The sequence below is a fragment of the Frieseomelitta varia genome, unplaced genomic scaffold, assembly GCF_011392965.1.
Source record: "Frieseomelitta varia isolate USP_RPSP 00005682 unplaced genomic scaffold, Fvar_1.2 scaffold_24, whole genome shotgun sequence".
NCBI lineage: Eukaryota > Metazoa > Arthropoda > Insecta > Hymenoptera > Apidae > Frieseomelitta > Frieseomelitta varia.
Window position 1 is genome coordinate 427,778 of NW_025109968.1, and position 13,471 is coordinate 441,248.

The 13,471-nt window shown below is 38.3% G+C and overlaps 1 protein-coding gene across 1 annotated transcript in view; it reads right to left on the reverse strand.

Moving 5' to 3' along the window:
* The window catches only part of LOC122527949 (potassium voltage-gated channel subfamily H member 6), an 85,815-nt gene extending 73,657 nt beyond the window's left edge, over positions 1-12,158 (reverse strand). Inside the window, exon 1 of the mRNA XM_043652569.1 lies at positions 11,796-12,158. Within this exon, the coding sequence (XP_043508504.1) occupies positions 11,796-12,050 (255 nt within the window). The 5' untranslated portion in view covers positions 12,051-12,158. The remainder of the gene's footprint in view (positions 1-11,795) is intronic.
* Positions 12,159-13,471: the final 1,313 nt, after the last annotated feature.

A 13,471-nucleotide genomic window follows, 5' to 3' on the forward strand; every position in this document is an offset into this window, starting at 1 on the left:
CTAATACTGAGGAATCGTTCACGGACAAGCGAGATTCCATCGTTGACAGGAGGCTGACGCCGCACCGTGTGCCGAACGATCTCTCGCGAAACAGACAGACAGAGGGAAAAAAGAGTCCGGTCAGTCGGTCACAATCCCTGTTTCCCTCCTCCTCGATCGTACCGACGATCGTGCTCTCTAGTCCAAGGCTGTCGCGAACATCGCGGAAGCAGCGACGACGACGATCGATCTACCTTTTCGTCGAAGCTCGATGGAAAAACTCCCCCTTCCCCTTCGTCTCCCCCTTCGACCACACCAACCTGTCAACTGCCGCGATCGAAAATGTTCGTCGTTTCCCCGTCGTAGCGGAGATCACTGATCGCAATTCACACTCGTCGATTCTCCTGGATGTGGTCATCCAGTATAGGATCTCACAACACTCTTGAACAAGCACCGGTAATCGTGCGATGCAACACCGTTGCAACGATTAACTTGCCTCGTTCGCGCATCCGGTCACCATCCCGCGGCACTCGCATTCTCTCTCTTCTTTCGCCACTCTCTTCTGTTCTCACACACAACGAAACACGAGACACTGTACCACGAGGGTTTCGCGACGCGTCTCTTCCCGGTTGGTCGTCAACTCCCACGAATTGACTAGTTGCTCGGACAAGGCCAGAGCCCCGCGCTAATCACGCGCGTTTCTCTGCTGCTGTCGGCTGTCTGACTGGACGGACGACGCGGGAACGTTGGCTACGAGCGAGTCCATATTCGCGGAAACGCGGTATCGTGTCACCGATAGGACCGAGCGGATCGTGGATAACACCGATAACACAGTCGACGCGTGTCTCGGTCGTGTTTCTTTTTTTTTTTTCACAGCCTGGTGACACGTACGAAGCAAGTCTCTCCCTCCTTTCTACGTATCATTCCACTTCTCTCTCTGTTTCTCCTCGATTCAGTCGGCGACGAACGCGGAACGCTTTCAACGAACGTCGAGGTGATCTCGGGCGCAGCTGCACGCAGCAGGGTATCTCATGTTGCCGAGGACAGGTTGCGATTCGCGTCGTCGACGGTACCAAGCGAACGAGGGGGGCCAGGAACCGAACCGGGTTAAGGGAGGTCGAAGGACGCGCTGCAACGGGCGCGTCCACGGCTCCCGGTCGTTTCGACACCCTTTCTGGCCGACATTCCGGCTGTCCGTCAGCACACGCGTCACCCAACAGCACACTCCACCAGACCAGGTAGTGTCCAGCTCGATCGAAACTCGTTTCGCCACTGCGTTTCGCGCACACACGCACAGATCGCGCGAGGTCTGACACCTCTCGAGGTCTCTCGCGTCTCTTTGAACGTTCGTCGCAAACAACTGTTTCCCCTCTCTTTCGCTCTTTCTCTTCCAATTCTTTCTTCCTTCCTTTCTTTCTTTCTTTCTTTCTTTCTTTCTTTCTTTCCTTCGTTCGTTCCTTCTTTCGTCCTCGCCGCGTTCTCCTTCTCCTTCTCCTTCTCCTTCTCCTCCTTCTCGTTCGCCGTTCTCCGTTCTCGTCTGTGTCTGCCCCCTGCCGCAGCGTGTGTGTCTGATGGTGCGCCGCTCTCTCCTGTCCCGGAGGCGAGGACCGTGGTCGTGTCGTCAGCGTCTTTTTCTGATGCGCGCCGTGCCACCACCGCCGCCGAGCCACCGACGACGACCCACCTGTGCTTACGCTTATTGATTCGCGGCAGTGCCTTCCGCGAGCGTATTCCGCCCCGTTATGCGCCTGTGCGCCGCCGAATCACGACGATTCTGCGCGACCGGCCGCATACGCCGCGCCGCGTACGCCTGCCATTCCGCTGCACATTGTGCAGTCGCGCGCCTCGTCTCTCTCTCTTCGTTTCTCGTGCACACGCTCCGGGCCAGGTTCCCTTCGAACGAATACTCCAACTCTGGCCTACATTCTCTTCTTCTTCTTCTTCTTTCCCTGCCCCCCCCCCTCCCTCCCTCTTTCCCTCCGTTCTTCTTTTTTTTTTTTTCCTTCAACGGTGATCAGCCTTTGATATGATGATTCAGGGTGGGAAAGAGGACTTTGACAGGGCTTTGACAGGCGCAGCTACTTTAATAACTCTTTCTAGGTGATGGTTCTCGATAGTTTCATCAGGGAGGAACCGGCAGTGACCGAGCACTGACGACAGAGTCGGAATTTGTAATTGCACGTCGCTTCCTTTTTTTTCTTTTTTTTGTTCTTTTCTTCTTTGTAGTTTGAACGAGCTATTGCATTTTGTCCCTTTTTTCTTTTTCTTTTCAAATTTATACCATTATCGTTTTAGCGAGAAACGAGTGACCGGATATTGATCAGGGATGGACAGTACACTTTCTAGTGCTCTGCTCGTATCCCTTTTCAATCCTTTTCTCAAGAAGCAGACGAACGCGAGCAAATGTCAAGAGCAAAGTTTCGTAATCACATATTGTTACTTTTATTTCATACAATCACTGTTTCACGAGGGAACGAGTGATTAGGCATTGGCGACGTTTCAGAATTACTTCTTACAATTGGCTTACTCTTTTTATAAGAGACACTTGTTTTGCTCCACTTCTCAATTGTTTAGCTTATATTCGTTTCGCTTATCCCTCTTCCGGTACTCGTCCGTTCGATACGACGATATTTTATAATAATTTCCGCTCTTTGTTTTCTTTCTTTGCTAGTTTTTTTTAAAAGGTCAGCGAATTGAGAGAGAAAGAGAGAGAGAAGAAATGTTTTATAATTCTCGCTTTTTTTGTACTGTATATTATTATTATTTTAAAAAGCAACGAGAGATTAGATATTTGACGAGTCTTTTTTTACTATTGATTTGCTCTTTTGTGAGAGATATTTGCTCAATTTTTGGACTCTCTAGCCTATGTTCTTTTCTTCAGTGATCAACTTCTAATACCATTGATATTTTATTTTATTAAGAATCTTTCTCGTTGATTACTCTTTTCGATGGATTTTTCAGGGAACAGCAAATTATTAGACGAGAGACAATAGCAATGTTTCGTTCTTACAGGGGAGTCAAGGTATTAAAATTTCTTTATATTAATATTAATATTCTTCTTACATTTGTATCAAAATGATTTCTCTTTATACTTGAATATTTTTTTTACATTAATATTTCACATTTATTATTTGTTCATTGCATTCGAGAATACGACGAATTTGCTTTAATTATTTTTGCAACAGACAGTTTATATCCATTTTTCTAGCCTATATTCTTTCAAATCTTTCTTCAGTGATTTATTAATACAATAAAGGAACTTTCCACTTTGCTTCCTCTCGATAGTTTCTCCGAAGAAAGCAACGAATGATTGGACATTGACGAGAAACAGGGGCAATATTACGTAATTGCTTCTTGCTGTTTTACTTTTCTACTATCAGTTTGCTCCCTTGCGACGAGAGACACTTGCCTTGCGCCCACTTTTCCACTCTTCCTCTCTCTGGCCTACAGTCTTCTCACTCAGTGATCAATCTTTGACATCTTTATTCGGGCTATTTTAGTTAGAATCACCCCTGTTGACGATTCTTTTCGATAGCTCCCTCGAAAGAAGTGACTCGCAAATGGTGAGAGATCGACGAGCGGAAATACCTTGGAACCCTGTCTTGGGGGCTCATCTTCTTTCTTCTTTTAATGTTTTGCTTTATTGCGTTGTTCTTTCCCACTTTTCGACCTCGCTCTTGGCCTACATTTGCTCTGCAATGTCTCGAGGTTGTAACACAGTTGGCAGACACTTCCTCTTGTTTTTTTCTGTTTTTTTCTTCTTTTTTCGTTCACTTCCTGAATGTGTTCAGTTATTTCAGAGTTACGACATGGGTACGATCTTTTATCAAGCAGATAAACCTCGATATTTTTACCGGGAAAATGGTAACCTCAATGCTCGAGTTTCGAAATCGTAAACCAGCACACACAATGAAGAGCATAACTGAAGGTTTTGTGTAAATCCTTTCTTATTAATAGACTGCGAATTTGGGGTGCGCGTTTATGGGGAAAAAACTGAAAGTTGCACGAGTGCAAAAGTATATAGAACATAGATTACTATAACCAATTTCTATTTAGATTCTGTTTCTTTAATTACGTTCAAAAAAATTTTAAAAAGTTAAGAATTCACGGCTCATTTATTACTCATTTATTACTGTCAACCTTCTGAAATATGGTTTACCTTGACATGTATTCATACTTTGGGAATTTTCTTCTGATTGCTTATCGTATTACACAAAAATACCAGATCAGATTTATTTATAATAATTATTAGTTCTTATATTTTTACATATTAATGTTTGTCAGTTCTAAATAAATGAAATTCTGATCACAGAGGGTTAAATATGTCGAGATTAATACAAAATATTTCATATTCATATATATATTTCAATTGTTAACGTTCAGCCATCCTCTTCATTCTAAATTAATAGTCACATTAATTATTCTAATTAATCAGACATAAGGACAGATAAACTGTTTTTCAAAAGCACGTGGCTCACGAAAGTATTCGAATAATTTTATGAAAATATCGTGTGTACAGAAGAACATTTCTGCATTATATGAAACGTTGTGAAGTTTCACTGTATGATTATATCGACAAAATTTAAAACCAATCTGAGAATGTACACAGAAGTTACGAGATATCTATTTAATAAAAATTCAATATACAACATGAATAAGCATCTCATATGTTTAAGAAACGTAAAAGATGTTTCCGCTGTATATTGTGGCTTACTAATGAATTGCGTCTGTTTAAATATTTTTGTAATTTGCACGTACAGTAGATTTCTAGATTCACTTCTAACTTGACCATATATAATTACGAGCTGTGTTTTACACAGTACAGTGTTAATAAAATTTCAAAATGTCTTGTATAACACAGACAATCTATTCGCAAATGTTCGAATACTTTCGTCACTATATATTCCCATCAAATAAATTCATATTAAGAATTTAAAATTCCAAGAAAATTAATTAAACCCACTATCAATTGCGTAAATTACTCCTGTAATGTGTATCGTTCGTATGTTTCAATATTAATGGCAACGAAAAATGGTTTATGATTTACGTTGTTGGTTCGGCTACGCTCTTCGCTATACCCTTTTCAAGGCACTTGTTCCTCTTTTAATCTATTTGATGCGAGAGGATCAAGCTTGTTGATCGTCTCGTCAGACGCACACGTTGCTACTCGATTCTGCAGTGTTTTCCCTCTTTTTTCTTTTCTCCCCTTAAGGGATGGCTTTTCCTTCGACCGGGGGTTTTCATTCGTGCCGTGCCTGGCCTAGATTTCTCCCCTTTCTTTCTTTCTTTCTTTCTTTCTTTCTCTTTCACTCTCTCCTCCTTCCTTCCCATCACTGTTTTCTTCCCTTCTCCCGGAGAGATCACAGCGATATGCATTTTGAAATCTCGTATCGTCGCAGTTTGAGATTCGTGCAGCTTTTATTGGACAAGGACTTTTGTCTTCCTTGAAAAAATACACCGACGGTGTGTGTGTGTGTGTGTGTGTGCGTGCGTGTTGATTCAAGACGTTGCTTTAGGCTGTGCAGCTTCTGCGACGTTTTGTGCTCCTAAGCTTCCGTTTTCTCCAGATTCTTCTTATACTCTTCTTGAATTAAATTCTTGGTTGATCGTTCGATTGTTTATCGAATGATATCGAGGATTATTATTACTCATATAGTTTATTCGTCGGATTATTCAATTTATTATTGAATTTTACATTTTGCATTTCACCTTGTTCTAATCTGACGTTTTAGAACAAATTAACCTATTTGCATTGCGAACTTATTTGTTAAATCTCATTGAAGTTTATATACTAAAGTATGATAGTTTGATAAACGTCCCAATTTAAATACTTGATCGATTGAAATATCAGACAATTTTTAAAATCTCTCCCTTTTTCTAATATGTAGCGTGATATAGTATAACGAATAAATAGATTAATTAAGTACTATATGAATGAGAAATAAATATATTGATAGAATTAAGTGTATTATTACTGTTATTAGTTTAAATATTTTCTATTAATATCAATATTAATTGATTGTAATAAAATATCATAGTATACGAAGAATAACATACATTAATAAGATTGACTCTGTCCCAAGTGAAATAATAACTATTCCGCATTAATATTGACTGGTTGTACTACTAATGAAGAAAACATTAATAATTACGTGAATAATATAATATTAATATTAAACTTGTGAGCGAGTGAATAATATCAAACAACATCCAAATTTTTGTTTCCTCTCTCCGCAATAAATTCTGCGAGTTCTACTTTCGAATCAGTTTCTTCAATTAATGACTCAATATTGCCCCTATTATTCACGACGATCGCCCGACTTTCGTACAATCGGCGCGTATACCGAACGCAGCGTCGAATTTACGTGCCAACTCACGCCTCCGCTTTCCGCTTCTTTATCGAGCCAACATCCTTCTCCCTCTGATATTCGACTTTTATTTAACTTTCACAATCTGATCATTTTCTCCTTCCTGCGCCGCGCATATTTTATAGCCGTGCACACTTTGCTCCTCGTCCTTTCGAACAATATCTGCCAAATTCTACTTCAAAGAAGAGCACAACCAGAACCAACAAGGATGAAAAATTATCGATACTTTACACTGTTGTAACTTCGTGCAATAATCCAATCGGTCTCATTTTCTAACACAATTTGCTCCTTATTTGACAGTTTCATATGACTTTGAAGCGATTCAGTTTGTCAATGGTGAACATCTCAGAAAACGTTATTTGAATCCAACACCAAGTAATTGTATTCGCAATAATAACCTGCGAGGTTGACACGATTTCAAATAACAATAAGAAAAGACAAAAGGAGTTTACAAACGAACTTCGTATAACATTACCATTTTAATTTCATTCTTAAGTTATGTTTCTATAATCTTGCCTGTAATTTTGTTACTGTATATTGCATACACAAATCATTACATCACATACAACGATAATAAAATAATGACGTACAAATAATGTAAATATACGTATATATAAATAATTGTACAACCTCAAACAACCAGTTATCTCAATTATACGATTATCCGTACAATACTCTGTACGAAAGAAACACTCAAATTTTACGAAATTTTCAGGAATTAAAATATTTCCGATATTCCGGCAAACAAATCACTTCGTTCTTAACGAATCGAATTCAAACGTGATTAAATCGACAGATCCAACGTAATAAAAGTCTATCTTGCTAACTCTGAATTTCATAATGTCTTGCTTACGATCATCTTCGATGAAATTCTAATCGACCGAGCGATTATTTATTTCCCGTTTCCCGGTACCAGGTGATTAATTTAATTGTAGACCGCGCGATAGAGAGAATAATTGCGCGAACTCCGCACCACTTCCCCGGGATTAAAACGTCCCGTAAATGGCTGCCCGCCCTCTCGAGCGATTAGCCGAATGGAAATTCGCTAGCTTAATCAAATTTTCCTTTCAATTAGCAAGGCGAATTGCTCGATCACTCCGAGATATTTCATATCTCGTTGTGAAATTTTGTTTCCACTCGTCTGTCCGCCGGCTTGATTCGCCGGGAATATTCAAATACCTGCGGGAAATGCCAGGCGAGGGTTTTTTTTTCACTTGAAAACCCCCAACCACTCCATTTGACGGATAGTTTTATCTTGTACAAACACGGACGAAAGAATTTCAACGCTTCGTTTCGACGAACAGTAGAAAGTTACAGCGCGTCAGACACAATCCGTCGAGAATTTTTCTGTCTTCTTTCTTTCTCCCTTTCTTTTCTTAACGAAATTTGAGAAGAAGCAAATTTTTCAAATATATTATTTAAAAAAATGAAATAATAAAGGTATTTTATAGTTATTATATTATATTATATTATTATATTATAGTTATTATAATATAATAATTATTATAGTTATATTATAGTTATTAGTTATTATATTATATTATTATTATCTAAATATTATTATAATATTATCTATTATATTATAATATTACCTAAATAAAATATTCGAAAGGCAAGATATTTTCATTTTAATAATCTGAAGAGTAAAATAAAATATCTCACCCCTGAACAATGTGAACCATTGAAATTCATAATAATAGTGGCAGTCGTTCAAATTCAGAAACTTATTTGGATTGTAATAATCTGAAAACATGGTAGGATACGTCTTAATACATTAAACAACCTAATAACACACAACGAAACATCAGGGAACGTTATTTAAAATAATTCTAAGAAATGGAAACAAATTATTTCCGTCGAATACAAATTTAAAATACTACCTTTTGAAACCCTATTTGCGACGAATAAAACGTTCCGTCGTCTCATTGTACGATAGAAAGTTTCTTCGTTCGACGCACGATCTCTCGATATTTTTCTAAAAGAAAAATTCTCCAAAGAAGGAAGAAGAAAATGAGAGAAAATTGAGGCAAGCATTGGCCAGCATCAACTCGACATTTCCACGAAACTTTGAAAGAGTAATGACATCTCCGTCCCTTGAACGAGAGCATTCAAAACGGAGCAACGACATCACGTTTTCCTTCTTCCGCGAGGCGTGGGCTTGGTCGTGTATTTCCATTGCAAATTATGCGGTACCAATTAAATTAAGTTGGCGCTCACTCTATCAATGCCCCGCGTCGACGTCGCGTCGTCGAAACGCATAAATCATGCGATCTGGGTCGACCAGCTGACCTTGCCAGAGACATCGATAAACGTTAACCCAATTCAGGTTCAACGGAAACGTGCGAATTATCATTGTTATTATTATTATTATTATTATTATTATTATTCCTATTCCCCTTTCCTGTTCGACAGTTACGTTCGTAGAATACGTTGGCGAAAGCATTCGACTACCTATTGTACGGGGGAATTTCTATGTATTGCATTGCTATACAATGGATCACGAAAATATTCGAACCGCAGAAGAAATTTTAAGAGTGAAATGTTTCAAGATTTTATTGATACGGTCAGTCACAGAAGTAAAACGTTTTGGGCATCTGATGGATCTTAATTAATTTGTTAATTCAAACCATTTCTCGAATATTGGTAGTTCCCTATGTTTGAAAACACTACCGTACAAAAGTGATTTTCTTATTCTGATTCGTTTTCAATAAACAAGTACAAGAAACATCGCCATTTTTTCGACACCTGTAATTAATAACTAGATTAAAATATGGCTACTGTCTAATTACAGCGTCTAAGAGTGTCCTAAAAGTGCCCTAACATCCTTGTATTTTTTTTTAAATATTTGAAATTACACGTGTAAAATGTTAAAACGTGTAATTTCAAATATAAAACTTGTTTTTTTTTTTAAATATTTTAAATTACAAACTATATCAATAAAAAAACTAAAAACTGTTTTAATACTTGTGAAGAGTAATGTACGTGAAATACGCAAAACAATACCAAGTATTCGATAATAGGAAGCTTTCTCCCAACACGAACGATTTTCAGATACGGTTAAACTATTGTATAAAAACTTTTATCAGAAAAATTAAATTGCGTGGAATAGGACCAAATTTTTAACAATTACAACTACCAAAGTGATTATAATGACAAATTTATAATTTCTGTTAGAAATTTCATAGATATAAAACAGTATAATTAAATAAGAGAATTAGATGATTTTTCGTAAAATGTATAAATGAGAGCTCGTATACTCTATTGTATTATAAATTGTAAAGCTTTTCTATTTTTTTTTACTTTAACATCTCATAAAGATTTCATCCTTTAATGCAACGAAGAACACAAACTTTCCTCTATCGCCGGAGATGCATAGTGAATCTAGAAAATTTCTGTGAAAAAATTACAAATTGATCATTTTCGTCAATCTGATAGCTCTATCGTGTCACGTAAGCGTCTATTAAAGTCTGTTGAAAAGCTTTCCTTTTCCTGGAAGATTTCAAATCCGTGGGTGTCGCGTGCAACGTATTGCCGTTGATTTATTAAACACGAGCGGATAAAGCGAGCTATAAAGGTGAGAAGAATTCGTGTTAAGGCCTCTTGAGGGAGTATTTCGACCTGGACACGTGAAAATCTGTGGATTAACTTTGTGACTCTTGGGAGGAACATCGTGAAATGAATAGAAAATCTGTTCCGAAGTTGTCGACAGTCTCGAACAAGACGAACTAGCCACGTTGGAAGCTATGTCAGTATCGTTAGTGACATCTAAACTTAACCACGAGAACTTGTTTGTGCGACAAACTACCGCCAAGAAATTTCCAATTTTCCTTCGAAAAATTCACGTCGAATGTATGAATATATTACGTGTATATACTTTCATATATTGAGATTTCATTAACATTGTAATAATATACAAAATATCGGGATTACATTGGCGAGACAATTTTCAACAATTCTGAAAACGCACGCAGACGTTAAAAAATATTTTGCAAATTTCTAAAGAAGAAAGAAACAAGTTTTTACCAGTCAATTGTCTATTAAACATTTCAAAATTCAAACGTCACTATTTTCAACACTTATCATACGTTTAAAATTGCTGTTACTTGTTAAAAGCTTAAAGCTAAAGCTTAAAAAAAAGTTTGAAGTTTGTTTAAAATTGCTGTTATTTTGGGATAATTGTACGTTCTCCGTTCTACGTCCCTGGCAGAAAGGTTTTCGATCAATCGCGAGCTCTCGAAAGTTATTAGAAAAAGTTATTGAAGCGTTCAAAAACGTGAAATTCAAATTCGTTGAAAATACACGAGCAAATCAATTTTAATGAAACTCTCGCGAGAGATCTCGATGTTTTTTTAATACCTTCGAATGCTTCAAGTGTCTGAGCTAGAAAAAATTCTGCCAACGGCTGTGAGCTGCGAATCTTCTCCTAGATTTCAAAGCGCGAAAGTGCCTTGAACTCGTAAATCTTTTGCCAGGTGCACGTGACAAGACGTAGTGTTTGCACGACTCGAAAGATCCTGTGTTTACGGCGACACGGGACATTCGACGCGCGAACAAGGAGGAGGAAACTCTCGACGAGTCCTTTCGCGTCACTTTCAGGGTGAATATTCAGGCGCGGAATTAACGAGCCTCTTCTCCAGCGTTTGACACGAAATTGATTGCAGCGCGAAACTAGCGGAACTTGTGCGATACATATTAAACATATACCTAGCTCTAATGTACGTTGTAACTATTTATCGAGTTAGGAAAGTATTGTCTACGAGTTGGTATGATTTAGAACTTGTGAAGGTTCGCAGAGGAATATTTAAAGACAATAATTGTAGCACGCCAAAGCAACGGTAGTTTCGTGATTATAGCAAGGGACACGACTCTTTCGCGAGATTTATTTATTAATCAAGCAGCCAGTCTTCGAACGAAACGAAATTTTACATTGTCAAGAATTCTAGAATTTTTACAATGAAGCTCTAACGTAACAAATATATTAAATATGTATATCTGTTAAATATGTATAAATAAATATGTATAAATATGTGTTCTAATTTAATATGTATATCTGTTGAAAATCTGAGAAGAATCGTAAAGAACTATACTCTCACAACACCCCACCGCCACCAATATTATTCTTTAATTAATTCACTTAATCGCTAATCAGAAAATCCATAGAGTCTGAAATTGCTATTTAAATAGCAACAACTATCTAATAATAATAAAATTCTGAAAAATCACGAAGAATGTATGTTCTGTCAATAAAATCAACAGGCATCGATAGAAAATTCCTAGTTCCCACCAAAATATAATTATAACGACAAATAATGCCGTTTGAAAGCAACAGTGACGATTTCGTAACGCTTCCAAAAATTGTTCTTCAATTTAAATTCAAATTCGATTAATTTCGCACAAATAATAATTACCAATAGGAGATTCTCATTCAGGATGGAGAAAATGGCTCACCTGTTCAGCACGCGGCCTGATCTTCTCCTCCTGCTCCTTGGTTAGGTCCTCGACGAGATCGTGGAGGAGCCTGATGTCCTGGGGGCTGGGGGAGTCGACCCTGCCAGCCCCCACGCTCATCGCACTGTGGGGCGCCAGTTCACAAGAATCAGCAACCTCCTCGCCCTCGGTATCCCTCTCGCTATCGTCCTCCCACTGATCTTTATGGGACCACTCCTGGTCACTGTCGGTCACCCTTTCGTCGTCATCGCTCATTTAGAGCATTCAGGCGACTATCAGATAAATCAGACTCTCCCCCCTCCGATTTCTTTCTCCTGTACGAACGACACGGCGTAATGCGAAAATCGCGAGGCAACGCAAATCAATCGGACATTTTCTTCTGGCTTCTTCTCTTTTAATATCTTTCTTCCCGCGAGGTTATATCTTCTTTGTTGTGCTTCTTTGTTCACTTCGATTAACCGTACTCACGCATTTTCGTGCTTCTCGGACAGACGCTAGACTCGTTTAGAAACACTGTGTGCCGATTCGATCGAACGAGATTTCTTCGATAATTGACTGTTTCTTTTCTCTTCTGTCGCAGTGAGTTCAAGCGATCGTGAGCCTACTCTCGCGAAGCAATCTCGACGATCCGGTTCACTTCGATAGGAATCACGTGCTGCGAGGTCTCGGGGCTTCGATTATTGTCGAGTTGAGAAGTCATCGTGCAGAACGTTACTGCGCGGTTTTATTGCCAGAGTGAAACATTGAACCGTGAGACTGAATCGTTCCGCGGACTAAGCAGCTGCGAATGTCGCTAAGCTGTTTACGACTCGACAGACACGCGTCTTGCCGTTCTTGGAACGCTAGAAGAAAAACAAAATCTCTCTCGACGATTAATGTTTGTTGACTGAAGCGAGAGGAGATTTTCGCAATAGTTGGACGATTGTTTGAAACAGTCCCTTGTTGAGCAGAAAGGAAATATTTAAAGTAACTTGTCAAAAATTTCCTTCGAGTCGAACGTAATTTATCGTTCATTCAACGTCGAAACGATTTTCCTCATTTCAGTATTAAATTCAGCTTTTATTCTACGTCACTTTTGATTGAAAAATTCCTCGAATCTGATTTTTGTATTGTTCCTTTCGTGTCGAACGATTCTTTTCGACGACGAACGTTTCCACGCCGAATATCAAAAATCTCCTTCAAGTGAGAGTCTCATCCACGTAATTTATCTTTTCTTCCCGAGATTTTTCTCCCAAATTCTTCTCATTTTATATTAAATCGAGTTCTTATTCCATGGTACTTTTAATTGAAAAATTCCTCAAACCTGGCTTATTGTTCTTTTTACGTTGATTTCTTTCAACGTTGAATATCAAAACTTAAATAATTTATTGTTTCTTCGATGGACACTGATTTTTAAACGACGAGCTTCTCTTGTTATCATTATTATCGTAATCACTATTATTATCGTAGTATTTTCGATTTCTCGTTCTACCGATTAATTTTAATTTAAAAATTGATCGATTCTCTTCAACAATCAACGTTACTTCGTTAAATATCAAAAATTTTCTTCGAGTAAAAGTCTTTAACCTTAACGCTACTGTTATTATTTAATATTATTTTTTCGAATTCCTGTTCCACGAATTACTTTCAGTTTAAAAGTTCCTCGAACGATTCGTTTTTCCAACAATCAACGTATC